Below are 15,055 nucleotides of genomic sequence, written 5' to 3'. Positions count from 1 at the left end.
TCTCTGCTGTTGCTGGTCCCTCCCCAGCCTCAGGTGCTGCAGGGGCCATCTCCATCCTTGGCCCCACTGCTTGCCTCCCTGCCCCTCCCTTGCTCTGTTGGGTCCTGCAGCTGGTGATGTGAGCCTCCTCACAGCCTGCATTCCCCTCTCCTCTTTTCGTGTGCCCATATCCCCCTTTGTCATCTCGTTTGGCGCCTGAGCCTCCCACTCTCCTTTAGTTACCCTCCCACCACGCACCGTTTCACTTCCCACATGCCTTTAAATAATTGACCCTCTCACATTCCCAGTGCAGCCGGAGGAGCCGCTCTTACTGTCCTGTGCTGGGAGCTGTACCCCTTGTTCCTTTACCCTCCCCCCTTCCTCTTATGTGCGTTGCTGCCCTCTTACCCTGCTTCCAGCCTAGCAGGGGGAGTAGTGAGCCTTTCTCTCCCTCCCTCTTCCCCCTCTCCCCTGCTCCTGGCTCCACCCCCTGGCACTATTGGTCTCCCCTAATTGTCTGTTCCTGTCTCCCCCCCCGCCCCTCCATCCATAAACATAATGGAGGGACAGTCGTGTGATGCCCCTGCCACCCCTTGCCCACCCCCCCCTCACTGCCTCTATGAACCCTGAATCCTCTGAGGCTGCCGGGCCACCCACTCATGCAGTGGAGGTGGTGGACATGGGTGGAGATTCCAGAACCCCAGCTGCTCCTGCCGTGGCACCTTCTGCAACCGGTGTCACCACCAAGAAAGCCTCCCTGAAGGGCAGGAAGGGCCAGGGGACCAAGAAGGGCAAGAGCCCCGCCCCGAAGGCAAAACCTCCTGAGACAAAGGCTAACCCCCCTGCCGCGGCCTCAGCCGCGGCTTCCCCTCTTTCCTGTCCCCCTGTTCGTTCCACCAGCTCTGGGAGTGACGGTGTGCTGGCATATGCCCAGGTAGCTGCCACTCCCCCCTCCTCCTCCGCCTGCTGCCTCCCAATCCACTGAAGCCGCTTACCGGAATTCCATCCCCGGCGGCCACAGCCCCTTTCCCACCCTGACCAGGAGGCACGGGGTCTGATGCCTCCTGGTATTGGCCTCGCCCCACGTGGAGACCTACGTGCAGGCGTTGGCATGCATGGTGGGGCCCGCGGCTGTGGTGGTGGCCTCCAAGATGTTTGGGAAGGTGGTATTCTTCCTGGTGTTGGAGGCTGCCGCCCAGGAAGCAGTGGAGAAGGGTTTGGCATTGGAGGGAGTCCATGTCCCACTCGAGCCTTTGGAGGACCTGGGCATATGGGTGGTTTTTTCCCCCTGTTCCACCCTTCCTCCCCAATGCCATCCTATTACCTTTCCTCTCCACCCTGGGGAGGCCCTTGTCAGTCCGTAGTCCCCTTCCTTTGGGCTGCAAGGACCCTACCTTCTGCCACATTCTTTCCTTTCGCCGGCAGGTGCAAATCCAACCTCTGCCGGTGAGGCGTGGTGGAGGAGCCCTAGAAGGGTCATTTCTGGTGCCCTATCAAGGGGCCCAGTACTGGGTATATTACACCTTGGTGGAGGCCCGGTGTTTTCTCTATCAGGCGACAGGGCACATCCGAAGGGACTGCCCTCTGGCCCGGCTCGGAGATGCACTCGGGACCCCCGACGCCCAGGAGGGCACCGGCCCTACCATCGCCGGTGGCCCTGACGGTCTAGACCCTGGGGTCGCCCCTCCTCCAACCATGACTGTCATCAATCCCGCTCGGGCTCCGCAGGGCCCAGACGAGCATGTGGGTGCCACTGCCACCACCAGAAGTGGCAAGGCCAGGCCTGCAGAGCAGAGGGTGACAGGGTTAGAGACGGGACTCAGGTGGAGGTTTCCCCAGCTGCCCAGACCCCATCTTCCCTCGCCCTCGCACCACTGCCCTTGCCCCCTGGCTCTTCCCCTAATCAGGCCCAATTCTCCTCTTCTGAGGGCTGGGAGGTTGCCATGGGGAGGTGCTGCAAATGAGCCCAACGTTCCACCCCACCTACTGAAGGGGAAGATACCCTCCTCATGCCTTTAGGGGTGGGTGTCAGAGCCATCCCTCCCTCTGAGCCCCTGGACGCTTCATAGCGCCATGAGGCAGCTAAGGTGGCCGCGGTGGTTGTGGAAGGAGTAAATGCCTCCCTCCCATAGTCCCTGCAAGAAGGAGTGTCCACAAGGGATGCTCCCACCGTCCCCACCTCCGCTGTGAGGGTGACCGCTGACCCTACCGCCAACAAGGGTGACCACTTGGCAGCGGGCAGCGGGCTTGCCTTCCTCTCCCAAGAGGTAGAGGCCTTAGAGTTAAACCTGGCTGCCTCAGAGGGGGATCAACATGCCTTGGAGGGATAACAGTTGGCCTCTCCTTCTCCTTCTAGCCCGCCGCTCTCCCTTTTCCCTGCCTCCGGGTTGTCCCAGAGTGTAACCAACTGCCCAGCCATTGGCATCACTTCGGCCACCGAACCCCTGGGGGATCCTAGTGTGTGGGAGTTCCCGTCATTCCCCATTATCCCTGGCGCTGGAGCCTCCAGCTCTGCACTCTTAGTGGTGCCGGAGCCTGGTGCTGGGGAGACACTAACTTCCCCCACCATTGCCACCGATCCCCCATCGTGCGAGGAGACACCGCAACCTGGTGCCTCTACTGCTGAGGCTTCAGACCCTACTCCTGCTCCCTATTCAGCCCCTCTCCCAACCGAATTTCCCACTTCTCTTCCTGCTCCCCCTCCTCCTTGTCTTTTCCTAATCCCCCATCTCTTCCTCCCCCTACTCCCCTTTCTACTCTTCCTCCTTTCCCTGATCCCTTCCCTGACCTCTTTTCCTCCCCTTACACTGTTAGGGTATGTCTACACTACAAAGTTAATTCAAACTAACAGCCGTTAGTTCTAATTAACTTTCATAGGCGCTACACATGCAAACCGCTGGTTCGAACTTAATTCGAACTAGTGGAGCGCTTAATTCAAACTAGGTAAACCTCATTCTACGAGGACTAACGCCTAGTTCGAATTAAGTAGTTCGAATTAAGGGCTGTGTACCCACTTAATTCGACCTAGTGGGAAGCTAGCCCTTCCCAGCTTGCCGTGGTGGCCACTCTAGGCACAACCAGGGAAATTCTTCTGCCCCCCTCCCAGCCCCGGAGCCCTTAAAGGGGCACGGTCTGGCTACAGTGCTTGTGCCAGGTGCAAGTCTGCCAGCACCCAGCCAGCAGACCCTGCACCTGGCACAGCATGAGCCAGCCATCTGCTGCCACCCAGCCCTCCGCCTCTTCCCGGGACCAGGCTGGCGGCTCCCAGGAGCCTGCCCGGGGCCACAAGAGGTGGATGCCCGCCTGGTCTAGTGCAGAGATAGTGGACCTCATCCAGGTTTGGGGGGAGGCCTCCAATGTCCACAATCTCCCCACTAGGCACAGGAAAGTGGCCGTCTAGGGAAGGATAGCTGCCAGCCTGGCCACCAAAGGCCACATGCGAATCCAGGAGCAGGTTTGCGTGAAAATCAAGGTGGTCCAGTGAGACCCCCGACCCTGAGCTTAGAACATAAGAACGGCCATACTGGGTCAGACCAAAGGTCCATCTAGCCCAGTAGCCTGTTTGCCGACAGTGGGACGCAAGGCACTCAGGGCACTCCAAGACAGGACTGCTTTGCTGTCCCTCATCGAGGTAGACAAGCAAGCGGGGAACCCTGAGAACTGTCTGTCCGGGGTGGGAGTCGGGTCCCTTTAAGCACAGCCCTCAGCTAGCCTGAGACAGCAGCTCCACGCTCTAAGTCCTAACCTGATGCCCTGCTTGCACTGGTTCCGGCCAACCTTAACTTCGGTTCAGGGTCCACTCAATGTGGACATGCTAGTTCGAATTAGCAAAACGCTAATTCAAACTAGTTTTTAGGTCTAGATGCAATAGTTCGAATTAGCTTAGTTCGAATTAACTAATTCAAATTAACTTAGTTCGAATTAGTGCTGTAGTGTAGACATACCCTTACTGCCGCCCCCGGGTCTGCCACGTTAAGCTCAGACGTTGGCTCCCAGGAGGCGGTTTTTGTTTCTCCCGCTCCCAGCACATCTGGGGCTGTTCTCCCTCCGCCACTATCTCTGTCGTCATCCCAGCAGGGACTTCAGACTACCTGCTTTCCCGCATCAGTCGGTCGCGGGGCACGCAGAGCGGTCTGGCCCGAGGCCCCGACACACTGAGGGGCGAGATGCACAGCTTTTTGGAGGACATTCGTGGCTCCAAGAACAAAGTGGCTCTCGCCCTTCAGTGCTGGGGAGATATCCATCTCATCCTCCAGACCATAAGGGCCTTTCTGGGGGAGGATAAAGGGACTGGATGGTGGGAGGTTGCGGCCTACCAGCGGGCCCGCGGTTTCCGTGATGCCCTGCTTACATTTGGATATGGTCATGGTTTGCTGCGGGGCCCAATGGGGACTGTCAGCACTCCTGCCAGCAAGGATCTTCCCCAGCCCTCTTGATGACGCCGTTCGTCATTGCCACTCTGAACACCCGGGGCTGTAGGCTGGGTCTCCGCAGGTGTCGGGTACTCTCCTTCCTTTGGGAGGGGAGGACTCTGTCATCTTCCTGCAAGAGACCCATACCGCGTCGGCCACCGAAGTGAGCTGGCGGCTGGAGTGGGGAGACAGGGTGTACTTCAGCCACCTGCCAGCCAATCAAGCCGGGGTGGTGACCCTGTTCTCCCCAAACCTGCGACCTGAGGTGCTGGGGACTGCCGAGGTTGTGCAAGGCCACCTGCTGCACCTCCGGGTCTGGATAGAGGGGCTAACATTAAATCTCATTAACATCTATGCCCCGACATCCGGCCCGGAGAGGCTTCGCGTCTACCAGCGGGCGGTTGCGTTCCTCAGCTCTTTGGATCCTCATGAATGCCTGGTTCTGGGCGGGGATTTCAACTGCACCCTCGAGGAATGGGACCGCACGGGGACCGAGCGATGCCCGGCTGCCACGGACGTCCTTAGACAGATTGTAGACCACACTCCCTGGTGGACATCTGGCGTGACCTCCACCTGGGTGAGGATGCAGTGTTTACCTTCGTACGGGTGGAGGGTCAATGGTCGTTTCACTCCCGGTTGGACCGCATTTATCTCTCACGTCATCATCTCTTTCGAGCCCACTCCTCCAGCATTCGGCCGGCCCCATTCTCAGACCACCACTTGGTGGTCGTGATGGCCTATCTCTCCTACAGGCATTTTAACAACAACCTGCTGGAGGACGTGGGCTTTGTAGCATCCTTTCAGGAGTTCTGGCTGGCCTGGCGCGGGTGGCGGTGTGCCTTTCCCTCGGCGTGGCAGGGGTGGAATGTGGGAAGGTGCGCACGCGGTTCTTCTTCTGTGACTACACCCGGGGGGCCAGCCGGCGGAGGGATGCGGCAATAGAGCAGTTGGAACAGGAGGTTTTAGAGCTAGAGAGGCGGCTGGCCACCGGCCCCAGAGATCCACCCCTCTACAGAACGTAGCAGGAGGAATTTTGGGCCGTCGATGACCTTCAGGCCCGGGGTGCCTTTGTTCATTCCTGCATCCACCTCCTTAAGGAGATGGCTCGTGGCTCCCGCTTCTTCTACGCCCTGGAGAAAAAAAGGGGGGCAAAAAAGCACATCGTCTGCCTGCTGGCAGAGGATGACGCCCCCCTCTTGGATCTGGTGAAGATGCGCGAGAGAGCTCGCGCCTTCTACGCCTCCCTTTTCTCGCCGGATCTGACCGACGCTGACGCCCGCAGAGTCCTCTGGAATGAACTCCTGACGGTCAGCATGGGTGGCCAAGACCAGCTAGAGATGCTGCTCTCTCTGGCCGAGTTCTCGGAAGCCCTCCGTCTCATGCCCACCAATAAATCCCCGGGCATGGACTGGCTAACCGTGGAGTTCTACCGTGTGTTCTAGGATGTCCTCGGCCTGGACCTTGCCAAGCTCTGGAGTGCGGGGTCCTCCCTTTATTGTGTGGGCGAGCGGTGCTCGCCTTGCTGCCCAAGAAGGAGGACCTCCGCGATCTGAGGAACTGGTGTCCCGTCTTGCTCCTCAGCACAGACTATAAAATCGTCGCCAAAGCCATCTCCCTGAGACTCAAGTCCGTGCTGGCAGACGTGGTCCATCCAGACCAGACCTACACCATCCTGAGCCATACCATCTTCGACAACCTTTATTTGGTTCGGGATCTCCTAGAGCTAGGGTGTATGGATGGTCTGTCGTTCGCCTTCCTGTCCTTGAATCAGGAGAAGGCTTTCGACCGGATGGACCACGGGTATCTCCTGGGCACTCTGCGGGCCTTCGACTTCGGGCCCCGCTTTGTGGGCTTTCTCCAGGTGCTCTACACTTCCGCAGACTGTTTGATCAAGCTCAGCTGGACCCTGACCACACCAGTCAGCTTCAGGTGGGGAGTACGTCAAGGCTGCCCGCTGTCAGGCCAGCTGTATACTCTGGCCATCGAGCCCTTCCTCCGTCTTCTTTGCAAGAGGTTGAGGGATTGGTGCTCTGTGAGCCGGAGATGTGGCTGGTCCTGTTGGCATACGCCAACGACGTGCTCCTCGTGGTCCAGGACCCGGGAGACCCGGGTCAACTGGGTCAAGAGCTCTGGCCTGGGGTTAGGGGCCGGGTGGCAGGTGAGCACCCTCCCACCCGCGCTTCAGGACATGAGGTGGAGTGTGGGTCCGCTGCTCTATCTAGGCATTTTTCTCTCTGTCACACATCCCTCTTCACCGGAGAACTGGCAAGGTTTAGAGTCCAGGGTGACTGAGCGATTGCGGAGATGGACAGGACTGCTCCAGTGCCTCTCCCTGCGTGGGAGGGTACTGGTGCTTAACCAACTAGTCCTGTCCATGCTCCGGCACCATCTCAGCACTCTGGTGCCGCCCCCGGGTTTCCTGGATCAGATCCAGCAGCTGCTGCTGCGGTTCTTCTGGCCAGGACTGCATTGGGTCTCTGCAGGGGTTCTCCATCTTCCCCTGGAGGAGGGAGGGCAGTGCCTGATGTGTTTGCGCACGCGGGTTTGTGTCCTCCACCTCCAGGCCCTGCAGAGACTCTTATTTAATGCAGTAGTCCAGCATGGAGCACGCTGGTGCACGCTTTCCTTCGCCGCTTCCGAGGGCTCCGATATGACCGGCAGCTCCTTTATTTGAGAGGTCTTCCGCGAGACCTCTCTGAGCTGCTGGCCTTCTACCAGGACCTCCTCCGGGCCTGGAAGCTACTAGAGGCGACCAGGTCCTTGGGAGCCACCAATGGGGCAGACCTTCTCACGGAGCCCCTGCTACACAATCCCCATCTACATGTGCAGGCAGTGGAATCCCCCTCGGTGCACCAGAGGCTGGTCCTGACAGAAGTCACAAGGATCGGAGACCTCCTGGACTACAAGCGGGGAGACTGGGTGGATCCTCGGGTGCTCGCCCAGCGCATGAGGCTCTCCACCCTATGTATTCCCCGGCACATGCTTCAGGATGTGAAGGACGCTTTGCTGCCCACCGCTCGGGTTTATCTCGACAAGATCCTGCGAGAGGGTGCCCCTCACCCCCGACCCGCCTGATCTATCCATTGGCCCTAAGCTCCACTTACCTCCCCTACCGCCTCCCCCTCGTCACCCGAGCCGGCTGCATGCGTGGCAGCCAGTCCCCTTCCAAACCGCACCAAAGAGTCACCTGTACATGCTCGTGCTTCACACACTCCACTTCCCCACCCTTGTGTCCTGCCCAGACACCAAGTGGCGGGACCTCCTACCACCAATAGAGGGTGGGGAGCCCCGGTGGGACAGTCTCTATTTCACCTTGGTTCCACAGCCCATCGGGGACATCAGCTGGAGAATCCTGCACGGAGCTGTGAGCACGGGTGTGTATTTGGTGCGGTTCACCCCCATTCCGAACACCTGCCCCTTCTGTGGTGAGAGGGATAACCTGGCGCACATGTACCTTGAGTGTGCCAGGTTACAGCCCCTCTTTCGGCTCCTCCAGAACCTTTTGTTGAGGTTCTGGCTGCACTTCTCCCCTCACCTGTTAATTTACACACACACCCATCTGAGGCCCCACAAAGTCGCGGGACCTTCTAGTCAACCTCCTCTTGGCTATTGCCAAGTTGATAATTTATAAGACCAGGGAGCAGAGGCTGGCCGAGGGAAGGGCCTGCGACTGTGGGACCTATTTCCGTTCCTGCATCCGCTCATGTATCCGGGCAGAGTTCTACTGGGTGGCGTCCGCTGGCTCTCTCGAGACCTTCGAGGGGCAGTGGGCGCTGTCTGGGGTTCTCTGCTCGGTGTCCCCATCCGGTTCCCTTGTTTTAGCCCTCTGACCCTCACACCAGTCCCTGTTTTCCTTTTATTTGTCCCAAGTAATTACTTGGTTTCCTGGGCTCAGTGGACCCTCCCCATAGGCTGGGGGGAGGTCCTTTAGATGTGGATGGGCTAACCCCTGCCCACCTCCCGGATTCCAATAGGCACCCCTGCTCTGTCACACCTAATACAAGGCTCAGAACAAAACTAAGGAAGTTGGTGAGGTGTTGGAGACTGTCATACTCCAGCACAGGTTATTTTAAAGCCTAATTCTCAAAAGCATGTGATGGGCAGCAGGATACAAACTTACAACAGATAAGAGAAGTAGCAATGGGGAGGGATAGCACGGTGGTTTGAGCATTGGCCTGCTAAACCCAGGGTTGTGAGCTCAATCCTTGGGGAGGCCATTTATGGATTTGGGGCAAAAATTTGTCAGGGATGGTACTTGGTCCTGCTGTGAAAGCAAGGGACTGGACTCAATGACCTTTCAAGGTCCCTTCTAGGTCTAGGAGATAGGCAATCTCCATTAATTTATGTTAGGTAGTTCTCATTATCCCATTGCTACTTCTCTTATCTGTTTTAAGTTTGTGTCCTGCTGCCAATCACCATAGCATATGAGAACTTCCTAAAGTCTCTGGTGCCTCTGTCTTTTCCAGGTCAAATCTCTGCTTTGGGTATGGTGTTTAGGTTTTATATTTTGTGGGTAGTTAACTGGTTTGTTCATTCAAGAGTGTTGTGTTCATTTGCTCCTCCCTATGGCTTAGCCCTTGTTATTTGCTGCCCCCAGCCATCTGACTAACTCCTCATAGAATCATAGACTTGGACGGAACCTTGAGAGGTTCCTGCACTCATGACACCCATCTAGACCATCCCTGTCAGGTGTTTGTCTAACCTGCCCTTAAAAATCTCCAGTGATGGAGATTCCAGATTTCCCATACTCCTCAGAAGCAGTGCAAAAGGTCATGGGAGTCAAGGATAATAAAGTATCAGAGGCGTAGCCGTGTTAGGGTACATCTAGACTACATGCCTCTGTCGCCAGAGGCATGTAGATTAGGCTACCAGATATAGTAAAATGAAGCGGCGATTTAAATAATCGCCGCTTCATTTAAATTTACATGGCTGCTGCGCTGAGCCGACAAACAGCTGATTAGCTGTTTGTCAGCTCAGCGCGATAGCCTGGACGCACGGGTGTCAACATCAAAGGTATTTGTCGATCACCCAGGTAAGCCTCCTGGGATGAGATTTACCTGGGTGGTCGACAAATACCTTTGATGTCGCCACCCACGCGTCCAGACTATCGCGCTGAGCCAACAAACAGCTGATCAGCTGTTTGTCGGCTCAGCACAGCAGCCATGTAAATTTAAATGAAGTGGTGATTATTTAAATCGCCGCTTCATTTTCCTATGTCTGGTAGCCTAATCTACATGCCTCTGGCGACAGAGGCATGTAGTCTAGACGTACCCTTAGTCTGGATCTGCAAAAGCGACAAGGAGTCCTGTGGCACCTTATAGACTAACAGATGTATTGGAGCATAAGCTTTCGTGGGCAAAGACCCTCTTCGTCAGATGCATGTAGTGGAAATTTCCAGGGGCAGGTATAAATATGCAGGCCAGAAGAAAGCTAGAGATAACGAGGTTAATTCAGTCAGGGAGGGTGAGGCCCACTTCTAGCAGCTAATCTGGAGGAGTGAACACCAAGAGAGGAGAAACTGCTTTTGCAGTTAGCTAGCCATTCACAGTTTTTGTTTAATCCTAAAATGATGGTGTCAAATTTGCAGATGAACTGTAGCTCAGCAGTTTCTCTTTGAAGTCTGGTCTTGAAGTTTTTTTGCTACAGGATGGCTACCTTTAAATCTGCTACTGTGTGTCCAGGGAGATTGAAGTGTTCTCCTACAGGTTTTTGTATATTGCCATTCCTAATATCTGATTTGTATCCATTTATTCTTTTACGTAGGGACTGTCCAGTTTGGCCGATGTATACAGCAGAGGGGCATTGCTGGCACATGATGGCATATATTACATTGATAGATGTGCAGGTGAATGAACCAATGATGGTGTGGCTGATCTGGTTAGGTCCTGTGATGGTGTCGCTGGTGTAGATATGTGGGCAGATAATAAAGAATAATAAAGGATCTGAGGGCGAGAGAAGTAATTACTGTGCAGATGCCTGGGAGTGAACCTGGAAGGTTGTTGGAGATGGGTGCAAGAAGTTTGCAACAGGTTTCTTTGGGCAGGGCTGAAATTATTGGTGAGTTGGGGAGCCTCCCCCATGCAGACTTTGTTTGATCTCAGCCTCTTGTTCATTCAAGCACATTCTCTCCATACCCATGTGTCCCTGCACTCCCAATAGTCCTTCTGAGCCCCAGTCTGTGACCTATGAGTAGCTCCATGCTCTTTCTGTCCCACCGTATTCTGTGTCTCCTCACCTAGTCCATAGGCAGGGTGCTGTGAGAAACACAGTCTCTCCCCATCCTTCTTCAAAGTAGGTCGAATCAGCTGCCCTCTGTTCTGATGTCGTAACAACTCCTGCTGGATGAAAGGTACAACTGCAACACCTTTCTGGCAAAGTGAATTTTCTTTGGAGGAAAAAAAATCTGAGAGGATACGAGTTCTCTGTGTGTATATGCAGTTTCACAGAATTACCCCAGGCACACAGACACCACTGTAGTAACAAGATGATTACAAGCTGTTCTTTTATCTTTTAGATTTTACAGGAAGACGAAGCTTGGTGGCTTTCAAGACATGGAATGTGTTCCTTGTGGAGATCCCCCTCCTCCCTATGAACCTCACTGTAAGTACTTAACTGTACTCAAATTAGAACAGAACCAACTTTTGGCCTCATATTTTTTCTTACTTTTGTCTAGAAAGCTAAGTCAAGTGTACTTTCATTGCTGAAACTGACCCACGTGATTTCTCTTTAATCAAGTTTGCTGACAAGAAAGTAAACATCTTTGTTTCAGTACAGTTGCCGAGTTATAGTATGCCAGAACCCAGTTGGCTCTGCCAAATTTTGCAACAAAACTTGGATGATTTAATAGTTTTTGTCTCTGTCTCTTTGAACTAGAGGGTCTCCATTTTAGGTACCCTCAATCGGAGAATTTCAGTAGCAGTGACCATCTGGGTCACATATGCACAGTCCCCATCTTGTGGCTCCATTGGTGATTCAGCTGGTGCATGCAATCTGACCCCTTCTGTACCTTCTCAGTTGTCCTTGACCTGAGATTGAGTTCGCAGCAGTATCACAGTTAGCTCCTTTAATGTTGAACTAGTTTATCTAGAGTAGTTTAATATTTAGGTATTTACCATTTCTTCCCTGTTACTATTTTTCCTTAGTTTATCCCACAGACTACAGCCAGAGTTTATGCCACACACTCTTTATAATTAGGCTCACCCTTATGGTAAACCACAATTATTCAAGCTATGCCTAGGATGAAAGCACTGCCTTTTATGCCAAGATGCCATGCCACAGCTGGACAGCCATTCTCACTAAGTCTGCTGTTTGGGTGAGTTGTACGTCCCTCAGAAATGTACCAACTGCTGCAACTTAATGGTTTGCACCAGAAAGGACACAGACTTACATCTCAAACTTATCCTCATGGAAACATCCCTGATTCCCTGGATCCAGCTTCAGACCCTGACCAGCAAACCCATTCAAAACAAATGTCCCATCAGACCTCATCCTTGTAATAAAGGAAGGCTACTTCTTCTAAAAAGTCAAAGAGAAAAGCTGCAGCTTCTCCTCATTCATTCTGAATGGTCAGAGTAGAATTCTAATGCTCTATCATTCCTTAAACCCTTTTGTCTTTCACTGTGAAACAGAATGACAAATATTTGTGCAGCTAGCTTTGTTGAGCTATTATAGATGAAAAGGAAAAGTTTAAATGTCTTGCTCCAATAAATTAATCGTCTTCTGAGGTTCTTTGGCAAGTTTTTATTTGTTTATGAATTTTACCACAAGGGCATGAACTTCCTGGGCTAAAGGTTCATAGTAAGTCTGAGCCATTGATGAGGACCTCTGTGTATGGGGAACAGTTGATTATTACCTAGTTAGCTATAAATCTAAGTTCTTGCTTTTATCTTGTGTCTTTCTGCAGACATTTTAAAAGAGAAATTTGGTTTAAATATTTACTCATGGAAAAACAGGCTGTGGATTGTTAAAGATGAAGTTGAAAGAGTTCTATAATGGACAAGTAAAGAGTGTTAAAGGCTAGGAGAATTATCACCTTTGTGTAAACTTTCAAGGGCAAACAATGAATTCTCTGTGTAATTTGGCATAATAGAAAATTAAATATACATAGACATAACTATATTTTAAAATATTAAGTTCAAAATATTTTATAAATAACCCCTGCCTACATTTTTGTGCAACAGTCAAACATTAGGGCTGAGTCTAGATTGGCCTGAGTTTTCCGTTAAAAGCATTTTCGGAACAGAGCGTCTAGATTGGCACGGATGCTTTTCCGCAAAAGCACTTTTTGCGGAAAAGCGTCTGTGCCAATCTAGACGCGCTTTTCTGCAAAAAAGCCCCGATCGCCATTTTCGCAATTGGGGCTTTTTTGCGGAAAACAAATCTGAGCTGTCTACACTGGCCCTTTTGAGCAAAAGCTTTGCGCAAAAGGGACTTTTGCCTGAACAGGAACAGAATAGTATTTCCACAAGAAGCACTGATTTCTTACAGTAGGAAGTCAGTGCTTTTGCGGAAATTCAAGTGGCCAGTGTAGACAGCTGGCAAGTTTTTCCAGAAAAGCGGCTGATTTTCTGGAAAAAGTGGCCAGTCTAGGAACACAGCCCTTGAGTGCTTGGTGTATTTGTAGCATGGCTATATTCATTCGCTTTCTAAATTGAAGTGCAGACACGGTTACAGTATATTCCTGGAATAATTCAGACTGCAACCAGTACTCTTCATCTATTTATGCTAGAGACCTAGGCCATGTCCACACTCAGGGGTTCTTTCGAAAAAAGTAGCCTTTTTTTGAAAGAACTTCCCCTGCGTCCAGACTCAAGCCGCGTTCTTTCGAAATTAAATCGAAAGAACGCGGCTTTTCTTTCGACGGCGGTAAACCTCGTTTCACGAGGAAGAACGCCTTTTTCGAGGGAGATCCGTCGAAAGAACGTGAGTCTGGACGGGGGGAGCCCTTTCTTTCGAAATTATTGGCCTCCAGGAACAAGCCCTGGTGGACAATCTGGGCCATGGGTTGCACGTCTGTGGTTCCTGGCTGCAGCCATTCCTTAAAGGGACAGGCGCACCCTCACAGCCACTTGTTGCAGACAAGGAGCCAGAGCACACGGCGACCTTGCTGCAGCATGTCACAGCCCCAAGAGCGTCCTGGCCCTTCCACCGAGCCTTCTGGGGACCCAGCCAAGGGCTCCAAGCGCCGGGCACCATCCTGGTCCGGCGCAGAGATCAAGAGCCTGCTGGAGCTGTGGGGAGAGGAGGAGGCCTTACAGGCCCTCAAAAGCCGGCGGCGAAATGCCGACATTTATGGCCGCATGGCTGAAGTCCTGGCCCAGAAGGGCCACTACCCCCGCACCCAGGACCAGGTGCGCTCCAAAGTGAAGGAGCTGCGGCAGGGCTACGCCAAAGCCAGGGAGGAGAGCTCCCGTTCTGGGGCAGCCCCCCACTACTGCCCCTACTACCCAGAGCTGGACCAGATCCTGGGTGGCAGTGCAGAAGCACGCACACCACGGCAGTTCGTCCAGTCTGGATTGGCAGACCCCGTGGTGGACGCTCCCGAGCAGGACCCAGAGCAGTCTGGAGACGGGGACATGGTGCCAGAGGAGGAGGACAATGAGGAGACGGCAACCCTCACCCTGGAGCCAGTCACCCAGACCTCTGAGGCCTCCCAGGCGTCATCTGGCGCGGGAGAGGAAGCAGCAGGTGAGTACAGTGAGGTTGTGTCACACCCGGGGGGGGAGGGGGAGGTAGGTGGGTGGGTGCACAGTGGGTGATGCACAAGGGAAACCTGTCATGCTCAGGCTGATGCCCAGATCACACACACACACACACAGTGTGACCTTCAGAATGTCTGCTTCCCCTGTCTCAAGGGAGAGGGCATGCCCTTTTGGACAGCTGTTGCACACATGACTGATTGTGATAGAAATGTAGCCGTGTTACTCTGATCTGAGGAAGTGGGTCTGGCCCTGGAAAGCTCATCCCCTAATAAACCATCCTGTTAGTATTGTAAGTGCTACAGAGTCCAGTTTATAGGACTGATTGTGTCTTCTTCTTTTCCTCCACAGCCGGACCAGCCGTGGAAGAGGGCCGCAGCACCCCAGCCCCACCTCCATCTCCATCTCCACCTCGGAGACATGGGAGCCGCAGACACAGGCGTGTCTACGCCGACATCCTCCGGCAGCACGTCGAGGCTGTGCAGGAGCAGAACGCCATCCTGCTACAGAGGGTGGAGGCAGAGGAGCGGTGGCGTGATCGGCTCATGAATGAGCTGGTCCTGCAGCGCACGGTGCTGTACGCCACCCTGAGGGAGGTCAGCGGCTTACTTGCTGCTGTGCCTGGTCCTGCTCCTCCAGCACCCCATGACCCCACCCCACCAAACCCCCCTTCCACAACAGCAGCCCTTTCCCCCCTTGGACCTCCCTCTCCCCCAGCCCCCCCAGCTCCCCAGCCCCTCTCTCCCCCTGGCCCTCCTCTCCCCCAGGCTTCCACGTCCCAAGAGCCCCCCAGCAGCCAGCCAACCGACAGGTGCATCACCCGATCCCGTAGCCGGGGAGCACCCCAAACACGAGGCCCAGCCAGGAAAGGGAAATCTGCCAAGCCCCGTTCAACCTGATCCCCTTCCCCCCTCCAGGTTTCCAGTCCCCTTCCCCCCTCCAGGTTTCCAGTCCCCTTCCTCCCTC

The 15,055-nt window shown here is 54.1% G+C and overlaps 1 protein-coding gene across 6 annotated transcripts in view; it reads left to right on the top strand.

The window, feature by feature from the left end:
• The window catches only part of TNFRSF19 (TNF receptor superfamily member 19), a 129,428-nt gene that overhangs the window by 60,890 nt on the left and 53,483 nt on the right, over positions 1 to 15,055 (top strand). For 4 of the 6 annotated variants that reach the window (XM_075919268.1, XM_075919267.1, XM_075919270.1 and 1 more), the window contains exon 5: positions 10,906 to 10,991. In XM_075919268.1, the coding sequence (XP_075775383.1) occupies positions 10,906 to 10,991 (86 nt within the window). Of the gene's footprint in view, positions 1 to 10,905; positions 10,992 to 11,533; positions 14,079 to 14,440; positions 15,048 to 15,055 lie in introns of those variants that run through there. The other 2 variants (XM_075919266.1, XM_075919265.1) reach the window with 2 other exon arrangements.

This window comes from Pelodiscus sinensis, chromosome 1 (genome assembly GCF_049634645.1).
Source record: "Pelodiscus sinensis isolate JC-2024 chromosome 1, ASM4963464v1, whole genome shotgun sequence".
NCBI lineage: Eukaryota > Metazoa > Chordata > Testudines > Trionychidae > Pelodiscus > Pelodiscus sinensis.
This window is presented reverse-complemented; position numbering and strand designations above follow the sequence as displayed.